The sequence below is a fragment of the Mustela nivalis genome (genome assembly GCF_964662115.1).
Source record: "Mustela nivalis genome assembly, chromosome: 13".
NCBI lineage: Eukaryota > Metazoa > Chordata > Mammalia > Carnivora > Mustelidae > Mustela > Mustela nivalis.
In genome coordinates, this window is record NC_139032.1 from 90528047 (window position 1) to 90553740 (window position 25694).

The 25694-nt window shown below is 63.4% G+C and overlaps 1 protein-coding gene across 1 annotated transcript in view; it reads left to right on the plus strand.

Moving 5' to 3' along the window:
• Positions 1–22146, plus strand: part of CCDC187 (coiled-coil domain containing 187) — a 35652-nt gene extending 13506 nt beyond the window's left edge. Inside the window, exons 10-25 of the mRNA XM_082695201.1 lie at positions 1583–1776; positions 5234–5308; positions 5782–5846; positions 6090–6203; positions 7167–7300; positions 7411–7502; positions 9892–9977; positions 10759–10949; positions 11846–11933; positions 13134–13280; positions 14169–14305; positions 16650–16813; positions 17220–17353; positions 17611–17807; positions 18341–18417; positions 18896–22146. Of these exons, the coding sequence (XP_082551327.1) occupies positions 1583–1776; positions 5234–5308; positions 5782–5846; positions 6090–6203; positions 7167–7300; positions 7411–7502; positions 9892–9977; positions 10759–10949; positions 11846–11933; positions 13134–13280; positions 14169–14305; positions 16650–16813; positions 17220–17353; positions 17611–17807; positions 18341–18417; positions 18896–20700 (3700 nt within the window). The 3' untranslated portion in view covers positions 20701–22146. The remainder of the gene's footprint in view (positions 1–1582; positions 1777–5233; positions 5309–5781; positions 5847–6089; positions 6204–7166; positions 7301–7410; positions 7503–9891; positions 9978–10758; positions 10950–11845; positions 11934–13133; positions 13281–14168; positions 14306–16649; positions 16814–17219; positions 17354–17610; positions 17808–18340; positions 18418–18895) is intronic.
• Positions 22147–25694: the final 3548 nt, after the last annotated feature.

Below are 25694 nucleotides of genomic sequence, written 5' to 3' on the forward strand. Positions count from 1 at the left end.
ATGGCCAGGATCCCACAGCTCATGGGAGGCTGGACCCCAGCACCCACGGTTCTCCCACTGCGCCCATTCCCGAGTCTGGACTCACACTGGGCCCTGAGAGCTCGTCAGACGTGCAGAGTCCCTGGCCCACCCTGCCCCCACCCCCTGGCCCTCCTGAACCTGGTACACGAGTCCTGCAAGGGATCCTCTGAGAACCCCTGTCCTGGGAAGTCTAGGCCCGAGGTCACCGAGGCCCGCGGGCCCCGGGCCATCTGAGGGTAAAGCCTCATGGGCAGTCAGCCATGGTCAGCACCAGGCTCATCAACACGCAGCGGGGCTGGGTCATGTCCCCAGAGGCAGGGACTATGTGGCCAGCAAAGCCCACGTGTTTGCTGTGTGTCCCTTTATGGGGCGTGTCTGCCGACCCTAGCTGGTCAGCCGATGGCCTCATGGGCATCCCCTTCAAGGAGAGCCGCTGGGTAGCCCTGCAGGGACGCGTCCCCTCCTGTCCCCTCATGGTCACATGCTCCTGCAGCAGCCCCTGCCCCATCCTGGTCTTCCTGGATTCAGCCCCCTGCTCTTCCCATCGCCTCCCCTGGGCTGCTCCCTCTCGCCAGGAGCCTCTTCCCAGCCGCCTCCCCTGCAAGGCCATGGGCTGCAGGGGCAGGAGCCATGGGAGGAGGGCCTTGCCCGCCACCCCCCCACCCATCTCCAGCGGTCCCGAGTCGCTGTGTGCCTGGGGGAGAAACAGGACGTGAGGCAGGGCTGTGTGTACGGCAGATGCCGGCACCCTGTTCCCACGGTCATTTCGGGACACAGCGGCTCTCCTGGCCTACCGCTTTCTCTGGAAAGGCCCCCCTCACGCCTCCCTCCTAATCCTGTTAGTGACATGTGCTGGCCAGGCTCAGGGCAGGGGGTGAGGGTGGCCTACGTGGGGGCCGGTCTCCGAGTCCAGCAGGCCGGGTGTGACCCCTGTGTCCTCAGACACCTGGCTGGCTCAGGCTCCCTCCGTGGGATGCGGCAGCATTTCGGGCCATGAGCAGGGAGTGGTGAGGGTTAGGGCTAGTGTGTCTGCCCTGCTCTGCTCCGGGCCTGGAGGACAATACCCCTGCAGATGGTAGAGGGACAAGAGACGAAGAACGTGCCCTGTGCCCCTCATCCCCCGAGTGTCTGTCTCCCCACGAAGGGCGTGGCATGGGAGCAGACGCAGAGCAGGCCCGGGCTTCCAGGCGGAGGGCACTCCGGTCCCGCACAGTGCCTAGCAGTGACAGTGGAAGCCGGGCCTCAGCTGTCTGAGCTCCCGAGGGCTACTGGTCCCCAGAGTCCCAGTGCCCCCTGCTGCTGCTCACAGATGACGCCCCCCCCGGCTGGGGGGACACTGCTGGCTCAGCATCTAAGGGTGTCACCTGCTCACTGATGCCCTCCCATTCCTCTGGTCACAGGCCCATTCCCCTTAGGCTTCAGCTCTGGACACAGCGGGTCTGAGAGCTGCTTTGTTTAGGCCAAGGGAACCCGGGTCACTGCCCCTCAGCCCCCCAGCTGCCTCGTACCGTGTGGGTGTTCCCTCCCGACTCTACTCACGTGTGTGTCTGTGTGCCCCCAGCTCCCTTGGGGTGCCAGCCGTGCTGGACCCCACCTGTGGCTCCCTGCAGCTGGAGGACGTGTCGGCGGCCAGAGGGGCAGGCTTGCTCACGCCCTGGACCGTGCGAGGCTGCGGTAAGGGCGAGCCCGCGGACAGGCCCTGGGCTGGCTGGTCGGGTGGCCGGGGAGGTCCGCCGGGGACCCCCTCCACTGCCTGATGCTCTGGTGCGTTCCTATGGGTTAGAGAGATCCTTTTCTACGTGGAGAGCGTCCACGCATCAGTATTAAAGTTTTCTGGAGGCTTTCGGGACCCAGCTGCGTGCCGTGTGCTCTTGCCACGCTTCTGTCGTGACCAACACCTGCTTCATCGAGGGTCCACTAAGGGCCCCGCTCCCGGGCCGCCGCCTCTGAGCATCTGCGGGCCCAGGTTTCTCTGCCTTTCCTTTTGCTTCTGAAGGGTGTTGTCCTGGGTTTCAGGAGACTGGCTGGGGACCACGGGGCTGGTGCAGTGCCGGGGTGCAGGGGTGCGTGGGACAGTGCCCTGCCTGGAGTGCTGAGTGGCCTGGGTGGACTGGTGGGGGGTGCTCCTGGCACAGTGGCTGGGGATGCATGTAGAAAGCAGCCTGTTGTGGGAGGAGGGGTCCTGCCATTCCCATTTCATGGTCAGTCTCCCCCACCTCCCTTGCCCGGGGGACTCCCAGCCTGTGGGGTTGGCGTTGGGGAGCGTCACACCTGGCCCTCCGTCTCCCCATCTCCTGAGGCCCCAGGAGCCTTCGCAGCCTTCTAATTCACTTGTTTGTTCCTCCCTCTGCTCTTCCAACTTGTGCCCACTGAGCCCCTGCTGTGCCCGACGCCAGCCGGGGATCTGGCCCTGCCCTGGAGGCACCTGCTTTTAGTGGGGCTGGGCGTCGGGAGACGCTCGAGGGAGGGCACACAGCATGTCAGATTCTGAGCGATAAGTGACAAGGATGAGTGACTGGCTTCCCGGCAGAGATTTCCACCCTGTTTCCAGTCCTAGAAAGTGTGGCCCAGGGAGGGGCAGTGAGGGGCCCAGGGACACCCAGGGAGGAGCCGGGATTAGGGCTTGGACGCAGGTGTCCACACTGCCCATCCTTGCTGCCCGTCTGGAAGGTTGGCTGAGCGGGGGTCGGGTAATGGTGGCTGGCTGTTGTGAGAGTCAAGGTGATTCCTAGTGGCCTGGGGGTGACTGCCTCCTGGCCAAGATCCTGCAAGGGGGTGAGGCTCTGGCCTTCCCTCCGGGGGGGCAGCCTGCTTCCTCACCCCCAGCCCCGTCCACCACGCCCGCAGGGCCAAGCAGCAGGAGTGGCTTCTTCCTCTTGGGAGGGGCATCCACGGTGGGGGCCACGGGCCCCAGAGACCCCCAGAGAGGCCCCGGCAGGAGTGAGCTCTACAGTCCCTGCACCGAGGTTGGGCTGAGGACCCAGGAGGCTCCGGCTTTGGTGGCTTCAGGGGACAGTGGGGACGGCCCCCAGGCCTGACCGCACCTCCACACCTGGGTCCTGGCTGCCAGGAACCTGGCGCAGCTGTGTGTTCCTGAAAGCTAGGGGAGCACAGGTGGCCCTTTCTCTCAACCGTCAAATGGGGTGACGAGAAGCTCAGAGTCGAGGCAGAAAGCCCGTGACCCTGAGGACAACCACTGCGGGGCTCTGAACTTCCACTGCTGCTGGTTAGCAGTGCCCTGTCACTCCGGCCCTTCTGAGGGCACCTGGCACACATGCACCCCCCGACTCGCGCTCCCTGCGCGGAATCTGCCTTCGTGGGGGGTCAACATCAGCGGGGAGCAGGCAGCCCTGCCTCGAGCCATGGGGAGGGGCATGAGAGCAGAGAAGGGGACCCTCTCCGCATCCCAGTGGGAAAACCATCCGGCACCGGCTGCAAGGACGCCCACCACCGAGGTGTGAGCTTCCCCACGGACTCATTCGGGGGCAGTGGTCAGGGGCTCGCCTGGGCTCCAGGGCAAGGACAGGCCTTCCTTCAGAGCAGCCCCTCTCCGCAGGTGCTCCTGCACTAGCCGAGGGGCCAGGCTCAGTTAGAGGGCCCCATGCCACCTGCCATGGGGCCTCGGGGTCCCCAGGGCTCCCACCCACACCTGCCGTGCTTCCAGAAAAAGGAGACAGGCAGAGCTGTCCCTGCTCTGGGACACGTCCGTGAACAGCCTTCCGGGAGCCTCGGAGTCTGGTCTGGGAGGAGCTGTCGGCCAGGGCCCTGGCAGCTTCCACCAGCGGAACCTGAGGCCAGGTGTCAGGCTGTCCAGAAAAGCCTGCTCCTCTCCCTGGCCCCACCTCCAGACTGCCTCTCCAGGAGGCGGGGAGCAGGATGGAAGACAGGTGGAGGCTCACCCCAGCTTCTTGCTCCCTCCCACGTCGCTCCTTACACTGACCGTGGGGCAGGGCCTGTCTCTCTGTGCACAGACTGAAATTCTCCCGCAGGATCTCTTTACCCTGAGGCTACAGGCTGCCCCCAAGACTCACTTGAAATCTGAGCTGCCTGCATCTGGAGTGGCTGAGAGCAGGATCTCAGGTAGCCAGAGACCAAGCAGCGAGCACACCAGAGCGCATGTGCCCGGCTTGCGTGCGACACCTCCTCCAGGAAGCCTCCCAGACGACACTTGGGCTGCGCCAGGTCCTACCGCTCCCTCAGTCAGAGCTTGTGGGCCGTGAACACTTGACAGTCTGAGACCACGTTATCTGGTGGAACCGTCTGGAAGGAGGAGAGTGTTCTAGATTCTGAGAGATCCAGTATGGTAGCCATCAGCCACATTGGCTGTCTAGCTGGGATACGGGGCCAGTGTGGCCGAAGCATGGCATGTTGGGTTTTAGTTCCTTTTCACTTAAGTGTAAATGGCACGTGTGGTGGCCGGTGGCCCGGGCCGGAGACCAGGAGACGTCAGCTCCTGGGCCAGTGGTGCTCCCTCTCGGGGCATGGTATCCTGTCAGCTCCTTTCCAGCTTTGGAGCTGATTCCCCGAGCCGAGCCTCACAAGTGGGGACACGCTTGTCATGACACACCTGCTGTGGGGACAACCCGCTTTCGCCCAGGTCACGGCTGAGAGCTCAGGGCCACGGAGCCCGTGTCTGCCTGGTGAGCAGGGGGTGCTGACGCGGTGTGGCCCTCCCTGGAACTCTGAGCCTGCTGGGTGCCTGCAGGATGGTCGGGCCTGGGGGTCCCGAGCACCTTCTCTGCCTCCAGCTTCTCCCAGTGGCCACAAAACAAAAGCAAGAGAGGATATTTCCTTCTTGAGGGAACTTGAGCTCAAAAGAGACTTCAAGCCGTTCTCCCCAGTGGGTCTCCGTTCCCCGTGGAGGCCAGCAGGGAGGGAAGGGGGACCCCACGCTCAGCACACGTTAGATGGCCTGAGCCCCTGCTTCTCCCCTGCTTTGTGCTTCAGAGTTTTCTCAGAGCTGTGCAAATGCCCTGGGGCTGGTTTCACTGCAGTCCACAGCCCCTGCATCCATGGAAAGCTGGGCCACTCTGCTCTCTCTGGAGCAGGAGAACAGTCTGGGGGACGGCTTTCTCTCTGTACCCTGGCCAGTGATGGCAATGGTCATCCAGGAGGCACCAGTAGAGCCTAAGCCCTGGGAGTGAGCCCGCACGCCTTCCTCTGCCCGCTCCCACCAGGCACAGGCCCAGAAGACAGAAGATGGGCTGAGGAGGGAGCAGCGGCCACCCCTCTGACCATGGAGTCGCCCTAGAGTCAGCCAGCCACCCAGGAGCCAGGAGCACCAACGGTGTGCAGAGCCCGAGCCGAAGCCCCCCACTGCCCTTAGGGACTGTCGCCCAGGCCGGGGAGGCGGAGGTTCCCGTGCTCATTCTCCAGAGCAAGCCCAGACATCTCAGGGACGCCTGGGGACCGACAAGCTGGGCTCGGTCATCTCGCTGCCCGGGAGGCCGGCGTGTTCCCGCCGAGGGGCTGAAGGGCTGGCGATGTGTCCCAGGTTCCCCAGGGCAGGCAGGATGAGCCAAGGTCTGTGTGCGTGGCTCCCGCTGTCTGCGGACTCGGGCATGCCTCCCGGGAGAGTGTGGCTGAGGTTCAGGCGGCAGGAGCCCCAAGCAGAGGCGGAGTCGGCTCAGCAGCGGCTGCCTCCCCCTGCCCCTGGCTGCAGGGGCAGTCCCCGGGGGTCCTGCTGGGAGTCGGGCGCCTGCCCTCCTGCGGGCCGAGGGCAGAGGCCGCTCAGCTGCCCCTTCTCTGTGGCTCCCGCAGGTCAGCGCTCCAGGCACCTTGCCAACATCCCCTGGAAGTCCCTGAGCTCCCTCAAGTCCCTGCAGGTGTGTCCTGCCCCCACCCTGTCGGGCTGATGACAGCTGCGTCCCCCGGGAGGCCCGCCTGGGTGGGGCTGGGAGTTACTCTCGTCCCCCTGAGGCTGAGCAGAGAGGCTGAGTGGGGGGCTTCTGGGGGCGTCCCTCAGGGAAGTGTGGCACCACCTCCCTCTGGGGCTTAGGGCTTGGGGGCAGCCATGGGGGCAGCACTGTGGGGCCCCCCAGGAATCGAGGCTCGGGCCCTCCCTGCAGCTGGACCAGGAGAAGCCAGAGCAGGGGCTGGCGCTTCTGCGGCAGCGGGCGGAGCTGGAGGTCTGGGAGACGCAGAAAGCTCTGGACCAGCTGCTCTTCAAGCACCAGTTGGAGGTCAGTTGGCCCGCGGGCTCGAGGGGTCTCCACGAGCATGGTCCACTCCTGCCACGGAGCAATGCCACCCCGCCTGCCCCAACTCCAAGCCCGGGCCCCCCCCAGATGGATTCGGCTCTGGGGCTGCATGCAGGCCACCTGCCCTTGTGGGAGGGTGCGGCCACAGTGTCACCTAAACCGCGGGCCCACGATGCCCGTAGGAGGACAGCAGGGCTGCCTGCCAGCGGCCAGCTCTGTGGGCCACACACAGACGCTCAGTTTAAAGCAGACACAGGACGTTTCGGCCCACGACTAACCCAGGGGCTCCTGGCTGAGGGCACTGATGACCACCTGAGCCGCTGTCCTGGGCGTGTTGGCACCCACCCGAGTCTTGGGCCCTCTGCTGAGGGCCTCGGGAGCTGAAGACGTGTGCAGGACACACAGCCCTGGCAGGTCTTCCGGGAGGGCCAGGGGCCCCACATCTCCAAACCACCTCTGCCCAGCCCCCTGCGCGTGCTGGTCCGGGTGGTACAGATGCCCCCCACCCCCGCCCTGGGAGTGACATCTGGGATCTCCTTGGATGTGACCAACCTTCTTGTGGCTTTGGTTGGGGACTATTGGGATGTACTCACAGTGCAGTTGGGGAGGCGTTAGCAGGAGGGTACCTGAGCCCGGGGGACTGTGTACAACCACATACACGCATGTGCCTGTGTGTGCGGGTACCGTACACACACGCGCCCCCGGGTTCCAGCTCTCTCCTTCCCCTGGCTGCAGCTGGGGCACAGGGCTGTGGCTCCCCGGCTGTCTGAGCCCCATCTCTGGCCTTACTCTGTGTCCGCTCGGCCCCTGCCGCCTTCCCCCAGCCTGCCACGTCCAGCCCTGTCTGGAGGGAAGGGGCTGCTTATCAACCCCACGTGGAGGACAGATGAAGGAGGCCTCTGAGGTCGGGGCCTCACGACACACTCTGCCTTCTTATTCTTGCAGCGTCTGATGGAGAAACACTCCCCCCAGGCCAGGCCAGACCCGGCTTTGGCTTCTGCTTCGGAGCAGGAACGGCCACAGGTGTGTCGAGTCCTGGAGCCCACAACCTCTCCGAGCACCGAGACCGCCAGTCCCAGGTGGGGCCCCGGGTGGAGCTGGCCACAGCCTCCCGACGTAGCAGAGGCCGGGCCGGCCGGGTGAAACGGGCGCAGGCGGCTGGTACCATCTCCAGCGCTTTCCCCCACAGATCACAACCAGCCAGGGGCAGAGACGCTGCCACATCCTCCCAGGGTCCCCAGGAAGGACAGCAGAGACAGGAGGACAAGTCCACTTCTGCAGGTGAGTCCTCGACATGCATGCAGCAGGTGCCTGACCCCGTGCCTGGGGCAGGCAGAGCCCCCGCCCGAGGGCTCTCCCGGCTTCCCCTTCCCTTTCCCGGGCGACACCTGCCTTACACAGTTCAGGACCTCCACGAGTCTCCTTCATTGTTGGAAACACTCTGTCCCCTCTGAAGGTGTCTGCACACTCCCATTTCCCATGCTGGCTCTGGCTGGTGTAGATGGGATTCTGTCTCTGGCTTCACTCTGCCTGGACGTCCGTTCGCATGAACGGTGCCGGTGACACAGTCTTTTTGTTTTCATAAAGCCTAAGGACAAACTCCTTTCATCTTTGCCCAACGTAGACGTCCAGGTGGATGTTATTCCTCGCAGCTGACACGCTGCCCAGTCCTCCAGTTGCCGTGTTGGCAACGAGAAAGCTGGGTCAGGCTTTCTGGGGACAGGCTCTTCTCCCACGCAGGAGGCGCCTTTCATCTCCGTCTGCCTCTCCTGCTTTCTCTTCATTACGGGCTATGACGGGTTCGGCTGAAGCTTCTCTGTCTCTTGTGCTCGGGGCGTGTTGTGAACTTGGCCCTGCAGGAGTGCTGTACTCGTTTTGTTCCGGACTGTCCAGCCGCACTCCCGTGTCCTCACCTCGCCTCCACTCACCTGGGCGTTTTGCCACCTTCGGTTCTTTCTGTGTGCTTGCTTTTTTCTTTTTTCCTTCTGTGTTTCCTTCCGGAGAGTTCCGACTGCTGTGTCTTCAAGTTCATCCCTCCTTTCCTCGGCGGGGTCCGATCTGTCACTAATCCCACTCCGCGTCTTTTTCTTCTCATGCATTTGGGCTTCGTCTCTAAAAGTTCCATCTGGACACTTTTTTATATCCCTGATTCGACTTGACTCTTTGAACATAGGGAATGCAGTTATAAATGCTTCTAAAGTCCTCCTCCGGCTCATTCTACCCTCGAGTTCTGTCTCAGCCGACGGAGCACTCTCATCACGGGCCGTGCTTTCTTGCTTCTTCACATGCCTGCTGGACACTTCACATTTTACCCTGTTGGGAGCTACAGTTGTGTGCTGCCACACACGGTTGTGAGCTTTGTTCTGGAATGCAGTCCCTTGGACGCAGTCAGATCCTTCCAGGTGTTGCCCTGATACTTGCCAGGAGGCTGTGAGGCAGGGCTCGGTCTGCGACCAAGGCAGAACCTTCTGTGAACTCTGCCCTAAGACCCCTGGATCATGAGGTTCTCCAGTCTGGCTAGTGGAGACACGTGCGATCTAGGCCTTCTGCTCCTTCCCGTGCTTCTCTCCCCAGCATGGGTAACCTCCTCGTATGGTTCCCACCGAAGGCTCGTGGGAAACACTCCAAATCTCCAGGTTCTCCCTCTGTGGCTCTCTCCTCTCTGGTCCTTCTTCCGTCCGTTTTAGCTGCCTGGGTCTCTCCAGATTTCCAGCTCCATCTCCTCTCCTCTCGAGGTCCACAAGGCTCTGCCTCAGTTTCCCCTCCGTACACTGCAGCCTAGAAACATTCTCAAGGCAGTAAGCTGCAACAATCAGGGGTCTCACCCATTGTCTGTCTCTCAGGGATCACTCGTGCTTTTTTTTTTTTTAAATTATTTATTTATTTGACAGACAGAGATCACAAGTAGGCAGAGAGGCAGGTGGTGGGGAGGGGGAAGCAGGCTCCCCACTGAGCAGAGAGCCCCATGTGGGGCTTGATCCCAGGACCCTGAGATCATGACCTGAGCCAAAGGCAGAGGCTCAACCCTCTGAGCCACCTAGGCGCCCCTCACTCGTGCTTTATTGCCTGATGTCCGGTGTCTGGAAAATTGTTCTTTCGTATGTGTGTGTGAACATTTATGTATGTGTACTTGCATATACATATGTCACTTTTTTGTTTTATTGTATTTTAAAGTTATATTTAGTGGGATGATAAATCACAATCCAATCCCTTTTGCTCTCTTGGTGGGAAACACAAGTCCTCAAATGAACATTTTAAAACTATAAAGTCCTTTCTGCATCCCAGCCAGCACCGAGGGACAGCTAGCAGTGCTTGGCGGTAAGAGCCGCTCAGGCTCAGATTTGGGCTCTGTCACCCCACCTGCTTGGTGCTGGACCTCAGATGGGGTCACACTCTGTCCTGGGGCCTCAGTCTCTCCCTCTGTGAAACTGAAGCTACAGAACTAAGTCCTCCCTGAGGCCCCTCTACCTTGGGTCTGGTCTTTTGTACATCAGTGGGTTCACATACAACTCACGTTGGGACAGAGATGGTTAAATTCTCCTGGTGTGAAGCTGTGTGTGTGTGTGGGGGGGTACTAAACTACCCCAGACATCCTACTTGAGAGGCCCTCCTGGAGAAAAGGGCCCTGGAACCCCTGCATGACCAAACACGGTGTGCTTTCTGTCCTCAGAGCCCAGACAGGAAGTGAGAGCAGACCAAGCTCCCTACCAGCGGCCGGGGGCCAGGCTGGACCCTCGGGTCAGCCCCACCCACCAGGTACAGGGAGCCTTGTGCTGGGGAGGGGTTCAGGGGAGGCACTGGCGGCAGAGGGGGAGGGAGAAGCAGGCTCCCTGCTGAGCAAGGAGCCCATGTGGGGCTGGACCCCAGGATGCTGGGATCACGATCCCAGCCAAGGGCAGACACTTCACTGAGCCCCCCCAGGAGCCCCTGGCAGCAGCTTTTTGACTCAGATCCTCCTGCTGACTGCCTGGAGCCATTAGGCACTGAGGCCCACCTCGCCTAGAACCTGCACCCAGGGTGTCTCCTCTGCAGATTCTGGGCTGGGGGAGGCAGTCCCCGGCACCAGCGTCACCCACCCTTCCAACTGACATCCACCCAGGCCCCATCCTCGTGCCTGAGGCGGTAGGTGAGAGCAGGCATTTCGACAAAGTGCTTCAGGCAGGGCTGGTCCCCACCTTTCAGGCCGCACATTTCAGGGCAGGTGGCCCAGTCTTTCCCTGACCCTCTTGGGCACTAAGAGTGCTCAGTCTGGATCAGGGCTGGGGAGGAGCCCCAGACGATAAGTACCCCGCCCTGCCCTTGGGCGCTCACAGTCGCGAAGGGGGTACTCCGCCTCAGGAAAGGAGGCACGAAAGGGCGCCGAAAGGGCGCCGGGGGTTGTGGGGGTGGGGGGGGGTTGAGGGTTGGTGGCAGTTGGGAGGAGTAAGGGGGCAGTCCGGGAGGGCTTCTTGGAGGCGGTGCCCTCCCCTGGGCGGGGCAACGCTCCCACCCAGCGAGGCTGGTCCCGGAGTGGCCTGCTCGGTCTGCCCCACCACAGTGGAGCCTGGCGGGGCCCTCGAAAGCCAACATCGCGGGAAGCCCCGGCCACTTCACGCTCCAGATGCTGGAGCTGAGCCTGCGGGAGGAGGAGCTGCGGGCGCAGCACCAGACCGCGCTGCTGCGCCTGCGCGAGAAAGCGCTGGAGGAAAGGATGCGCGCTGAGCTGGCCTGGTTGGAGCAGCAGCGAGGGTGAGCGCATGCGCAGTCCCTCCCCCACCGCTCGGGCCCGCCTCCCGACGCCGGGCCCCGCCCCCCTCCCGCGCGGGCCCCGCCCCCGAGCCACGGGCCTGACCGCGTGGCTGGGGTGCAGACTGCGCCAGTCCCGGTCGTGAGGGTGTTCGCGGGAGGTTAGCGAAGCCCGTGAGGCGCCGGGAACAAACGCCCGAACCCGCCTGCGGTGCCGCCTCCCCCGGGAGCCGCGGCCGGTCCTGCCGTCGAGTCGAGCGGCGCTCCCGGCTGCTGACGGCGTTCGGACACGCGCCCCGGCCCGAGAACCTTCCCGCGCCCCCCTACGCCGCCGCCCGCAGGGGCGCGCCCGGCTCCGCACACCCCTGCAGCCGGCGGCCGGGCCTCGAGCCGCCTCCCGCCGTGCGCCCTCACCCCGAGCTGGCAGGGAGACGCCTGCAGAGCAGATGCCTGCGGGTGGGCTGTGTCCGTGAGGACGGACGCCCTGAATCCGCTGTCCGCTGGCCAGGCCATGTCCCTGACGACGGACGCCCCAATGCCGCCGTCCCTCAGGACGGACGCACCAATACCGACGCATGTTCCCTCTTTGGCTTCCAAAAAGTACACCCCAGTGAAGGGCTTCCCAGGCTGTGGTTCCACGACGTGCCCCTCCCCAAAGGACCCTCTGGGCGGCGGGAGCTCCAGGGTGCAAGGGCATGAAGCGTATGTGGGAAGAGTGACAGCCTGGGCTGGGCCCCCAGGTCCCCTGGGTTCCCCCAGCCTGTCAGAGCCATGGGCAGGGGCCATCCCAGGTCCACCTGACTGGCCAGGGCTGGCCGTGTCTGCAGTTTTCCACATCCGCTTGCTGGATGCGAGGTGGGCAGCGCGAGGTGGGCAGTGGGTCCTGCCTCCTCCCCCAGGTGTCTGGGCCACGAGGGGAACGCGGCGGTGCTGGCAGTCTTGGCAGAGAGGCAGAAGCAGGCCCTCAGCAGCCTTGAGCAGGAGCAGGTAAGGGCCAGCTCAGTCCCCAGGGGTGGGTGGGCAGCCGGCACCGACTCTGTCCTGCCACCCTCCAGGCTGACTCGTGAGTGCTCTGCACCACCCTGTGATAGTTCCCTGCCATCAGCGCCCTCCCAGGGAGCTCTGGACCCTGTGGTGTGAGGGCAGCGTTCAGGGCCCAGGGGGGCCAGCGTGGCCTTAGTCCTGCCCCCTGGGGCCTCCTGGAGCCTCGCCAATGGGAGAATGACAGCCGTGTCTGCTGCGGGGGCGACAGGGGCCTTAGCACGGCCAGCACTACCCACGGGGTATTGTGCACGACTGCAGAGGGGCTCACTAGCTGCTCCAAGCCCAGTGTCCCGGGGCCACTCTGTGGTGGGACCAGTCTTAGCCCCCCTTAGGCAGATGGAGAAACTGAGGCTCAGTGTAGGGGGCTTGCCTTGCTCAGGGACCCACAGGGGCCAGTGAGGGGTGATGTAGGTTGACAGAAACCCTCCCCCCAGATAGCCTGTAAGGACCAGAATTCCAGGCAGAGGGGCCAACGGGAGGAGACCTAAACAGATAAATGCAGGGCATAGATACCATGACTGTGAGCTGTGAAGGCAGCTTAGAAGGGGCTTGAGTTATGACGTGGCAATGCAGTGGTGAACCAGGCAGTCTGAGCCGCTGACCACTGGGGCTTGAGCAAGGGACCCAGTTCTTGGGAACCTTGAGAAGGGACATAGCTCTTCTAACCTATGAAAGCTGCCACCACCTGGGGAGGGTGCGCGAAGACCAAGCGGGTACTCTGGGCAAGGTGGCTCTGCCGAACGGCATCCCTCCAGAGGCAAAGCAGGGACCAGAGGACACCTGCGGACAGTTTAATGAAGGGACAGGTCCGGGGGGTGGGGGCAGGGCCCAGAACCTGGAGAGAGGGAGGGCTATGTGGGGGAGGGCAGAAGTGCAGCCAGCCTGTCCCGACCCACGTTGAGGGGGTCCAGGGAACAACACCCTACCTTCCCTCCCGCCTCCTGCCAAGCCTCCTGTTGGCCAAACCCAAGGGTGGCCAACATGCTGAGCAGGATGAGGAACGCACCTGGAGCGGCTCAGGGAAGGCCCCTCTGGAGCCGGGATGCCCCCCAGACTCCCCCTTCCCCGCTCATCACTCTAATCCTGTGGGTCTCTCTCTGTGCATGGCTGGGGTTTTGCTGACTTCTCCTCTGGCTGGTGCAGAGAGCAATCCGATGCCTGCAGAACGCCCACCGGTTCTCGCACGAGGAGAGGAAGCTGCTTCTGCAGCACCAGAGGGACATCCTGTCCCTGCGGACCGCTGTGGTACAGCTGCAGCAGGAGCTCAAGGCCCAGACTGGGCTGCCTCAGGTGGGTGCACTCCCCAGGCTGGAGACCTGTCACCTGCCACCCGGTTGCTCTGTGGGACAGTGCAGGAGCCCCGTCAATATGCCTCAACCCAGAGCGGGGAGGGCCTGGGAGAGGTGTAATGGGAGGGCAGGAGGCAGTCGCCTCCTGCGGGGACCAAGGAGGTGTCCCGGATACCACAGTCCTGGTCGGTCTCTCCAGGGGGATCCAGACCCCCCCACACACACAGCATAGTAGGGGTCAGGGGTGGGGGTGAGAAGCCCAGTGGGAAGGAGGGGGTTAGACTAGAGCTGGGGATGGGGCTGGGGCTGGTGGCGGCTGAGGCAAGAAGGAAGGGTGGCCTGGGCTCCTGGGGGGACAGCCCCTTGGGGAATGCCAAGCAGCAAAGGTGTCCTTGCTCCAACTCCCCGTCCCCACCAGCTGTCGCCTGGAGGGGGTCGTGTGGACACTGAGTAGGGCGGCCGTCCCCAGCCTCAGCGTATCCTCGGTTGAGATGGGGACGCTGACACGGCCTCGCCTGGCGGGGTGAGCATGGAAAGAACTGGGTTCTGCGGGGTGAGCAGCAGGGGTGTGTGCCCTGCCCTAAGCTGGCCTGCAGGACAGGTGACCCGGGACTGCCCATTGCCAGAGCGTGGCCTCGAGTGTGGGTACGGTGACCCGGGGCAGCCTCGGAATCCAGCCCCGAGCCTTACGTCTGCATCTGCCGGGGGGCAGTTAGTTCCGACGCAGGCTGCTGGGAGGTTAGAGCCGCCTGTCTCCGCCGGCGAGAGCACCAGCTTCCACGCCGCAGCCCGGGCAGCCAGCGGCCTCCGCACATGGAGCCTACCCCCTGCATTGCCTGAGCAGGTGACACAAGTGTGTTTCACACTGCTTTCCGGTGCTGTTTCTCAGAGGTCTGGCCCCAAAGTCAAGACCACTCAGGTGGAGGGGCCGGCACAGGGCAATCTGTGCCCGTCAACACCACGTGGGCCTGGCGACCCCACCAGCCCCAGCCCCCGGAGAAGCTCCGAGAGCCCACGCGCCCAACAGTGAGTTGTCAGCGGCACTCCTGGTCTCCGTGCTCACCATTAAAGCCTTTCCTGTGCCAAGTGGCCCCGGTGCTCATGGCTGCTGGGCCCTGCACGTCTCAGCCCTGCTGGTGGGGAGGGGGCGGCCCTGGAGACCCTGAGGGGACCCTGCTCCAGCTGACCGGCCCATGGGGATGTGGGCAGAGGCCAGCGTGGCCCTGGGGTCCAGTGGGAGGAGCAGAGGAGCACAGCACTGGCTCACGCCTAGCTGGGCTGCTGGCTAGAGTGTGGCCCTGGGGTGCCCTCCCTTCTCTGAGCCCGGCTCCTCATCTGGGAAAGGGGACAGGGCTGCCACCATGCCTTGGCTACTTGGGGTGCAGGGAGACAAAACAACTAGACAGGCTTTGCTGGGGGGCAGCAGGTGGCCCCTGTGTGGCCCCCACCCCCACCCCCAGCAGCCAGGAGCCTCCCTGGAGGCTGACTCAGGGCTTTGCTACCAGCTGTGACGGCTGGGCCTTTTCTCACAGGCCTGGCCACGTGGCTGCTGGCCTCGTTTTGCCACAACAGGGCCTCTCCTGGCCGATGAGAGGGGCGCTGCCCTGCGAGGGTCAAGGGGGAGTCCAACGACCAGAGCCCTGACCCAGAGCCCTGTGGGAGAGAGCGAGCTGCTTTTCCCATCACGACTGTCCTACGTCCCTTCTCTTCTGCCTTAATCAAATGGCCCCAGGGCTGTCGGCCCACCAGCCAGACTCTAATCCCAGCAAGCTGGGGGAGAGGACACAGGAGGCGGCCCCTACCGTGGGAAGGCCTCGCCGCCCCCACCAGGAGCGGCCTTCGCAGGGACCCCCGCCTGCCTGCGCCTCCAGCAGCCTCCAGCAGCCCTCGGACCACGTGGCAGGACCCTTTGCCTGCCTCCTCCGCACAAGGGGGTCTTGGCCCACTCAGCTGCCCGACCGCAAGCCCCGCGTGCCTTCCCCGTGAGAGGACTTTGCAAGTAAATCTCAGCGTGGACTGATCTACCCTTCACGTTGCCTTCGATGGCCGGGCCCGGGGATCTCGGAAGACGCTTCCAGGCCCGCTGTACCCTCTCAGTCCCAGGGAGCCCGGTTGGGAAGGCTGGGTGGGCGGGGCCGTGTGCAAGGCTGTGGGTCGGCCTGGGTACTGCGGGAACCAGCCGTCCTCCGAGGGGGCGAGGCCTCGCTTGATTTCTCCTGACACCAGCGAGGCACTAGTCGCCGTCGGAAAGTTAGGGAACAGAGAAGCTGTGTACACAGAAGGAAAAATCTCAAATTTCTCATAACCACTCCCTTCCTCACTGAGAGAGAGACCTTTGATTTTTTGCGGGAGGTCAGGCCGTGCAGAGAACAGGAACTTCTCTCGGCTCCAGCAAGAGGAGCTCAGTGGAGCTGGGGCTGGGTGAGGGCCCAGGTGCACCCTTGAGCTAGGGCCCCAGGGGCCACTCCCTGCGCTGCTAAGCCCCACACCGCCCTCCCTACCCCCGCCCTGGCTCCTGGCCTGAGACCCATTCCAGATTATTTAGCCGGTCCTGTCCCCTAGGCAGTGCTGAGAGGTGGGTGATGGGCTCAGGCGCAGCCCCCTTGCTCTGTGCTCAGCGTCCTTGCTCCTGGGGCCGGGCAGGGACCTGCGTCTGGGACACCCCAGAGGGGACAGCTGCCTCCCAGGTCTTGTCCCAGAGAAGTCAGAGCTCCAGTCCCTGAGCGGTCCCCTCCTTCAAGGCCCAAGATTACAGGCTTTAGGATGGCCCTGGGACCCCATCCCTGTTCACGCCCCCGATGTGGGTGTGACCCCACTGCGGGGAGATGCTGATCAGGGGAGGGCAGCAAGCTGTACCTGGTTGTAGTGTGCGCCTTGGGAGAGAGGGTGGAGAAACAAGGCAGGCCGAGCCTGAGAGAGAGGCAGCTGTGGCCCAGCCGGGCTCCCCATCAGCACTGACCTTCGCACCAGGCCCTTGCCCCCGGCCGCCTCCTTGAGGCTGCGACCATGGGGGAGGGGGCTCTTGATGTCCGTCCATGTGTCCCGAGCACGGGAGCAGGTCTGGATGTGTGGCATCTGGGCCTCCCAGAGCGCAGGGGAGCCCAGTGGCCAGTCCCTCCCATTACGCCGCAGAACCATGCCTATGCCGTTAGCCCCCAGCCACACAGCCCCATCTGGGGGCAATGGCCTGGTGGGCAGGGCCCAGGCCCTGTCTTCCCTCACCCGTGTGCTGACCACTCAGCCACTGTCCACAACTGCGCCCTGGACACATGCCGTCCTGCTTGTGGAGTGTCCCAGTCAGGACTTGTCGCCTGGGGAGGGCACAGCCCTGACAGGCAGTCACAGACCCTCTGCACTCACTGCCTTGTAGCCTTCCCACTGGGCAGGAGGACAGGACACACCCCGAGGCCACTTCAGCTGCGGACAGTCACCGACCGCCTCCAAGGCCTGTGTGGGGAGAGGACATGCCTGTGGCCAGTGGCTGGCCTGATGCTGGGGGCCGGCTGGTAGAGAGCCAGATCCCTGTGGACCCAGGTAACCAGATAAGGCAGCAGCGGCCGAGGACGGACAATCACTCTGTCCGGGGGCCCTGGCCACCAGGGGCAGCACCCGGCTTGTGATCAGACAGACCTGCATCCTGGCCAGCCGTGCCCGAGCTGTGCGACAGGGCTGTCCCCCACCGCTCCCTCCATGTCTAGGTGCAGGGGGCCTGCCGGCGGGAGGGTCCCCTGCACACACCTCCACCAGCATTTCCAGGCAGGGGGGTGGGTGAGGGGTGCTCCTCCCTGTCCTCAGTCTCCCTCTCTGTAGGACAGGAGGCCAGGTCAAGGGTGGGCCCATTTTCTGAGACTGTTCCACATGGCTTCAGAATTCCTGGACATTGTGCCATCCACACCCTGCGTTCCGCGCCCATCAGTGCTCACGGTCCCTTTGCTCACAGGAGACCCCCCGCCCAACCCCCGCCCTTTGTCGTCGATGGAGAGGACGCAGCCTCTGATGGAACGCCGTGGGCAGAAACTCCAGGGCCAGCACTCCCTGGGCGGAAGGAGTCCACGCAGCCCCCCGGAAGCCAGCGTGAGTCGAGGCTTGGCCCTGCACCCTCTGTGGGCAGAGTGGGGGCCTGGCCTTGCTTGGTCAGGCTCTACTGTGTGGCTTTGGATGGGACGGGTCACCCTGTCTACCAGATGGGGGTGTGGATGTTTGGGACCTGTTTGGCCCTTCCCAGGTGGATTCGTCCATTGAGGGGGTGTTTGGAGTCCGGGGTAGGGTATCTGGCAAGTGGGGGTCTCCAGGGCCATCTTTAAGGGGACGGTCTTTGTTCATTACCATAGTCACAGGAACGTGCTAGAGGTTATCCACCGCTGAGGGGCCAGGACCCAGTGCCCTGGGGCGGTCTCTCTCCAACATGCTTTCAGCAGGTGGTTGAAGGCAGCATAAGCCCAGCAGAGTCAGAACCAGAGCTGGATTTTGCCGACAGCCCCAAGGAGGAGCCCCACCAGATGGAAAGCCGGGCGTCAGGGGGACAGAGGTGTGCACTTTGGAGGGCTGCCTGGGGCCGGCGGGACTCTCGGGCAGGAGTCGGGACCTGGGGCACGGAGATGCCTGTCCTCTCCTCCAGAGAACCGCATTCCCTCCGGGTACCCCTCGTCCTGGCCTGGGCCCCCTGGGCACCCCCAGCCCTCCCCATGCTGTCCGGAGCCTGACCCCCTCTGTGGAAACAAAGATGTCCGCTGGGGAATCAGCCCCAGGTCCGGTGGTAGGGGCGGTAGGGGGGGCCCTTCTGGGGAACACGTGCCTCTGAGCTGCTCAGATGGCAACACCCCCAGAGACCTGATGCTGCAGGCAGGGACAGGCCAGAACCCGCAAACACAGGGCCCCTTGCCCCCACCCGGGGAGTCCTGTGCCCTGGCGGTCCCTTCCTATTGGGGCAGATGCCTAGCAGGCCGGCTGTCAAGCTCACGGGGGTAGTTGAAGGTCCCGCGGAGGCCCTGAGCCTTGAGGAGGAGGCTGGGGGGATGGGACGGGGGAGCCCCCGGGACACCCCCAAAAATGTGCCTGCAGGATGGAGACCTGTTGGCAGGAGGACCCCCACGACCCCTTCTCTCGGCCGGAAGCTGCCCCGTGGACTGCTGCTCCAGGTGACCCCCCCCCCACAAAAGGCCCCACTCTGCACAAGGGACAAGGAATTCCCACTTAAGGGTCATCCAAGACCAGCTTCTCAGTCAGAGTCAGGTTTCTCCCAGAGCCCCACGGGGGAGCCCTGCCCGCCCCCCACCCTCCCGACACGGGCCCTTGCGGGGCAGGTGAGGGAGATCCCTGTCCAGGGTGTCTGGGCCTCAAGGAAGCCGGCCAGTGTGGGTGCAGCCTCCCTGTCTAGCACACAGCAGCTCCCAGGCCAGACCCACCCAGACGTGATTCCCTCCCCTGCGGGCGGGTGGAGAGTGGGGGCTCAGCCACGCGGGCGCTGTGGACATTTCTTCTGCCTGTCAGGGCGTTTCTGGTTTTGGGCCACTGGCTTGGGGCCTGTGGCTTGTGGGCTGCAGCCCGTCCGTGCCCGCAGGGGTGACAGAGCATAAGGACTGTGGGCCTCACCCCCAAATGCCCCTCTCTCTGCAGCTCCTGCGCCCTCCAGCCCAGATGCGGGCAGCCCCCTGGGGCTGGGCCCCGAGTCCGAGTCTGAGTCCGCTCCGGGGACCTGCGCCGGGTCCCGTGCCGCGTCCCATGCCGGGTCCCATGCCGTGTCCCATGCCGCGTCCCGTGCCGCCTCCTCCCTGAGCGGGCTGTCCTGCTCTTCTCTCCAGGAGTTTCAGAAGGCGTCCGCCATGCTGGTGCAGCTTTCCGAGAGCTCTGTCTCCCTCTCGGACTGGGAAGCTGGGGACCCCATTGATGCAGACCCCGGCTGGTCTGGGGAGCTCTCACCCCAAGACTCCTGGGGGGTCCACCGGGGCGGGGAGCGGGTGGCCTGGGAGAGGCTGGGGGGCAGCAGGACCAGTCGCCGGGGTGGCTCCCCCACAGACGCAGGGGGTCCAGAGCCCAGGGGAGGACTCGTGCGCGCGGGCCGGCTGCTGCCTCTCCCGGATGCCCCTGCTGGGAGGTCAGGGTCGGAGCTGTCAGAGGCATCCAGCGAGGTGTGGGATGAGGAGAACCTGCTGGGGCCAGGCCCGGGTGCTGACCCAGCCTCAGGGCGCCGCTCCCCTGCGGGAGGCTCATCCCACCCGCCCTGCTCTGCGTCTCCTTCCCTGGGCCTTGAGGAGGGGCAGGAAGCTTCCGGAACCAGTGGGAGCCTGATCAGTGGATTAGATACAGAAAGAGCCAAACAGGTGTCCCCGGAGGCTGCCTCCCCACCACTCCCATCCACAGCCTCTCCCTCCAGTGACTCAGACCTGCCCCTTTCCTCTCCCTCCGGGTCCCTGGCATCAGAAGGGGTGGAGTTTGGCGAAGGAGGAGACACTGGGGCTCTTCAGGCCTCGGCTGGCTGCCCCGAGGGGCCTGGGGTCACTGACCTGAGTCTGTCCAACCACAGGAAACCTCAACAGGCCCGGTCTGAGCCTGAGGTCCCCGTGAGCCCGCAGGCTCCTCCTGGGGACCCTGGTGGTTTGGTAGCCCGGACGCCCGAGGGCTGGGCACCTGGGTGTGGGGGGAGGGGACACTCCCCTGCCCCGGAGGAAGCCCGCCCCACCCTGGCCAGCGGGGTCTTGCCCGAGATCCTGTCCCCCGTGGACGACGTGCTGTCCTATGGCAGTGCTGACCTTCCGTCCTCCACCCACAGGGACGCCAGCCTCCCTCCTTGGCCACCCACCCTCCCAGCAGAGCGCGAGGGCGCCGGCCTGCCCTCGGGAGACTTCCCTCCCCCACCGGAAGACGCCATGTCTGCTGGGGGCTCGCCGGGCCCCCCCGGGGACGATGCCTCCATCAGAACTGGGGAGTTGCCCTCCTTGTCTGAGGAGGTCCTGCCTGAGCCACTGTCCCCGGGGCCCCAAGAGTCAGGGCTCTGCCTGGGGGCGGGCAGACAGGGTGGAAGCCTTGGGAAAAAATTGGGCGAATCGTGTTCTGATGGGGGAGCTGAGGCTGTGGGCAGCCAGTGGTCTGAGCCAGCTTGCTGCCTAGGGTCCCCCTTGTGTGGGGGGGACGGTGGTGCCGTGGGGGGGCTCCCAAGGCTGCCAGCGCAGTCCCCAACCCCATCCAGAGTGGCCTTCATGGCCGCGGAGGGTCTGCCCATGTTGTTGGCAGCTGGAGGTACGGGGCCGTCTGGCACCGGGCATGGCGGCCTGGATCCTGCTTTGGGCGTGGGCTCCCACGCAGATGTACCTGGTGGGGAGAGAGCCGAGGTGGTGGACTTGGTGTCCAGCCAGCTCACCAGAAGGATCCTATGCGACACGCTTGCTGTGCTCTCAGAGCTTGCGCAGCCGGCCGCCCACTGACGGAGAAGCAGCTGTGTCCCCACGGCTGACCCGGCACGTCCCCAAGACTGGTGAGACTCCTGAGGAGACCGGGCAGGGCCCGCGGTGACACACAGACACCTGTGACCTTGCTGTGTCACTGTGCCCACGTGTGCCTGTGTGTGTGGGAGGCTCCGGAAGCCTGGACCACCGAGGGCAGAGCCGCCGCTCAGAATAGCCACCTGCAGCCGGCCGTGCAGGTGGTCCTCTGACGCTAGGTGGGGGACCGGGCACTGGTGTGACATCCCGTGCAGTGGGCTCTGTTCTTCCGGGCTTTGGGTCCACGGCTTCCATCAGGCCCCCAAAAGGGTCCCTGCTGCGTAGTTCAAGAGGCGGGAAGCTGAAAGGTTGTGCGGGGCGTGTCCGAAGGCTGGCTGGCCCAGGACAGATGCGGAAGTCACGGATTCAAGAGAGAACATTCTGGAGGAGCCAGGAAGGGGAGCAGCTCGAGGCTGAACCAGGCACCAGCCCACAGAGACCGCCCGCCAGCACGGAGAGCCTTCCACAAAGGCCACGGGAGAGAGCACCGTTCTGGGGATGTGGGAAGCCCGGGTGGAGGTGGGCAGGGGACACATCTGTGCGGGCTCACACCCCCAGCTCTGTGGTCCTGGGAGGCCCAGACCTGCATGTGGGCCAACCCAGCTGTGTGGATTAGAGAAGTAGCCCACTCAAGGGCCAAAGGTCACTGGCCAAGGTTTCGCCTGTCCTCTGGGGGTAGGTGGGCCCAGGGTGCTCAGGACACCTTCTGGAAGACACAAGAGCCCGTTCCCTGGTGGCCGTCCACCATGGAATGAGCCCTCGGGGACACCGCAGTCTTCAGGATAAGGGCGGGGTGCTGACCCCTCAGGCCTTGGCTCCTTCCATCCAGGGCCTCACACTTCCCAGCTTTCTGAGAGGGATTCATCCCCTCGACAGCACTTATGGACCCCTGGGAAGACCCAGACCTTCGTGACTTGTAGCTTAGGTGGGACACGTCTCCACACCTGGCAGAGCCCCAAGGTCGGCCTGTGCCCTCCACCTTCTGGCTCTGGCAAGCTGCCTCCTCCAGGCAGCCCTCCACCAGGCCCCAGCTCAGGGGCAGCTGCGTGTCTGGGCCGGCTGCTGGCCAGACCCACCTTTGTCACAGGCTGGCTCGGGCTCAGGGAGGCACAGCTAAGACACCTCACGCGCTCCTGCTTTCGCTGGGGAGAGGCTTGGACCGGGGGTGGGGGTGTTCGCGCTCTGTAGACACATTTCCAAATAGCTTCTGAGCTACAGCTTTTTTATTGATTTCCTTCTAGTTTTCTGAACAAATTAGTCTGTGATTTTTTATTTTTCTCTATTTATTGCTGACCCTTTTGGATTTACGAGGCTGTGAGAGGAATTATGTATCTCACACACACACGTTTGGCCACCATGGTAATAAATCTCCTGCGTCAAAACCCTGCAGATTTGCCCCCTTTCTGGCGGCCGTGGGTGGGGTGGCTGCGCTCCCAGCCGGACCCTCCTGAGCGACCTTCCCCGGTGCCGGCGGCCCCACACCCACGACGGCCTTGCGCTCTGTGGGAACTTTGTCCAGCTCAGCCCCGGGGAAGGTGTCTGATGCCCTCAGTCTCCCCCGGCCCAGCGGATGCAGAGCACGGCTCTGGCGCTCGAGTCCATGGAGCCGGCAAAATTCTGCACCGAGACTGTGGCCGCCAGGGCCTCACGCCTTGACTCCAATCCCTGACCATCTCTTGGGCCGATAAATCCTGATACCGGCCTCCAGAGAAGTCATTTTCTTTCATAGAAAACGATTATTTCTCAGTTAAAGCCCACATTTAATTTTCCAGTGATCTGTCTCTTTCAGCTGTCCTGCTTTGCCGTCCCCTTCTGCATAAAATGCCCCTGGAGGCGCCTTCAGTGCTTCAAACCCCAAATCACCAGACCAGCTTTATAAGGCCTTTTGATCCCTTACCTGGAGTGGCCGACACAGCCGTTCCTATAAAACACAGCTGGGAGGGGCGCCTGGGTGGCTCAGTGAGTTGAGGCCTCTGCCTTTGGCTCAGGTCATGATCCCAGGGTCCTGGAATCGAGTCCTGCATCGGGCTCTCTGCTCAGCGGGGAGCCTGCTTCCCCCCTCTCTGCCTACTTGTGATCTCTGTCTGTCAAATAAATAAATAAAATCTTAAAAAAAAAAATACCACCGAAGGCCAGGGGGGCAGGTGTGGAGAGCCATCCAGCAGATGCAAGGAGTCACGTAGACGAAAATGCCTGAAGATTGAGGAAGTGAGAATGATTGGCTAGGTAGGGTATGGGTGCGCTCGTGGCTGATACATGAACAGCACCAGGAGCCAAGAAAGAAACATTATTACTGCTTGAGAACAATAGAGCCCTATGTGGTTACATAAGGGTCCATGAGGAGACCGCGTGCACGGGGCAGTGATTGGATAGTCGGGCTGGACTGCTTACATATATATATTGCCAGAACCAAGCTCGGGCTTCCATCTCACCCCGACTCCACCCCCCGTGTTCTTCGCCAGTCCGCGGCTCAGTCCGCAGCTGTCTCCTCCAGGAGGACACGACCTCTCTGTCTACATCTGGGTTTGAGTCACCATGTGTCTTACCTTCAAGATGTTCCCAAAGTCCGACCCCATCACTGGCACTGCCATGCGCCACCATGAGTCCCACCATCCCTTGGGGGGCTGTGATGGCCTCCTGCTTCCCCTCGCCCCTCCTATATGGCAGCCAGAAGAGCAGACCCTCATCCCTACTCAAAATCCTCTGATGGCCACACGACTTTCAGAGCTGGGGCCCTTGTCTACAGTCCAGCTAGTAAGGGCCCACCCAGAGCTCCTCTCCGCTGGCTCTCTGGTTCCCTCCCTTCCCTGGCTCACTCTGCTCCAGCTGTTCTTCCAACATGTGGTCCTTCTACCTCAGGGCCTTTGCACATGCCCTCCCTCTGCCTGGGCTGCAGAAGAGCCAAGAGGCCGGAAGCATAAGACTCTGACCAGGCCAGTGGCTGCCGCTGACTCACGTCTGCTCTGTGATCCACTTCCTCTTTTCTCTGTTTCAGCCCCACAGTCCAGAGAAAATGTGGATGTGCATAACAGTTACAAATAACAATTAAAAACCAGGTCTCCTGTTGGAGTAAGCAAAAAGGCATAGTGATAGGACTTGAGGAGTCAATAGGTCCTCAGGGAGCTGGCGTGAGCAAGGTCGTACCAAGCATCTGCGGGTCAGGCTCTATATGCTGAAAACTGGACAAGCAGCCACTGAGCGAAGAACCCATAAAGGAACCTAAAACAGACACAGAACGTTGAAAATACAGTGTGGAAGGCTGAGCCGCCGGCCCGGATCCCGGGAAGCAAGGACCAAGCGCCATGCCCGCCAGGTCCTGGACGCCACAGCCTCAGACAGAAAAGTCTCTAAACGGAAAACGGTCAGCAGTGGTCCCCGCCCAGAGAAGACTCCTAAGGCAGCTGGACCAGACCCTATAAGGCTGCGCTGCCCCCAGCCCCTTCCCTCCCATGTGGGAGTCCTTTCTGCTCCGTGAAGCTGCCGCCCCGTCTGGGTCTCTCCTTCCCCCGGTGCGCTCGGACACGGATGCGGGGGATGCCCACTCAGCGCTGGGGACTCCTCTGGGGGCTCATCAGGGGTGTCGGGGAGGCTGAGCAGTACCGCGACAAATGCACTTTCTCTTTTTTTCTCCTTTCCTTTCTCGGGCCATCTCTGCCCTACAAACGTTGCTGTGGCGCGCAGGAGCACCACGGGAATCCCTCAGCCCGCGTGCCCGCCGTTCTGAAGCCTCGGAGGTCGGGCTTGGTGCACCCGGATTGTGCAAATCATCCTGTTCCCGGAGCAGGAACTATTAGCTCTGTCCAGGGTCAGGGGCTCGGAGGCTGTTTGATGGGAAGGGGCGCCCCCTCTCGGCGCCTGAGGGTCCCCAGCCAAGGCTGCTCATGGTTGGCTTCCGAAGTAGAAGGGACAGGGACGCGGTGACCCGACGGGCAACCCAACCCAGCGGACCGTTGGCGGCAGTCCCGGGTGAGCAGCGTGCCGAGTGGAGCCATCTCCTCTCCCCGACCCCGCTTTCTCCTGGATCCTTTTGACCCCGAGTTTTTCCCTGAGATCTGCACCAGGTGATAGGCGGGGGCTTCTCTGGGGCCACAGACGACACCTGTGGCTCTTCTGGCCCACGGTCCCGCCTCCGGTCACCAGCGGGCAAAGGCTGGTCACAGCCCTGCTGCAGGAGGCCTTTTGCTCCTGTAATTAGCATGGGTGAGTCTCTGGGTAGCTGAGAGGAGATGTGAATGGGGCGAATGGGGGATCCCCAAATCGCCTTCCCTGGGAAAGCCTGGTTGCTGCAGAGGGAGGTCCCAGATCGGAGCACATAGCCCAGGCTCTCATCTGGAGCTCTGAGTCAGGACAGAACCCCATCTGCCTGCCGAGGCCGTGGTTGGCCTCTCCTTCTGGGGAGCCCCGCAGGCCGTGCCCCTGAGGACCTGGTGGGGACAGGCCAACCGCACACAGGCCGGCTCTAGCGCTGAAACAGGAGAAGGAGGGCACGGGGGACCAAGGGCTCAGGGGCACCGAGCGGCCACAACCCCGACAGGCCTCACCCCTGCCCCTAGCCGCAGAGGTAGGAGGAGACATCCTGTTCAGGCCGTACTCAAGACGCAGAGAATCACAGGGACGCTCAGAAAGTCCTTATTCTGTAGGTGGGGAATACGCCCTCCACAGTTCACTCTCCCCCGGAGGGCATCGTCACAACCGACCCTCAGAAAGAAGCGTCTGACAGCCTTCTGCCCCTGTGCTGGCCCGAGGACCAGCCAGAAGGTGGAGGGAACCGCCCTCCGGGGGAAGTAGGAACCGACAGCATTCTGCACTCACACCTGTTCTGTAAAAACAAACAAACAAGGCAAATGGTCTGGAGGTTCCTATTTATGTGGGGGCTCTCTTCGCCCTTCGGGGTAGCCCTGGCTTGGACAGGACATGTGTGAAGGACCCAGCCTTTC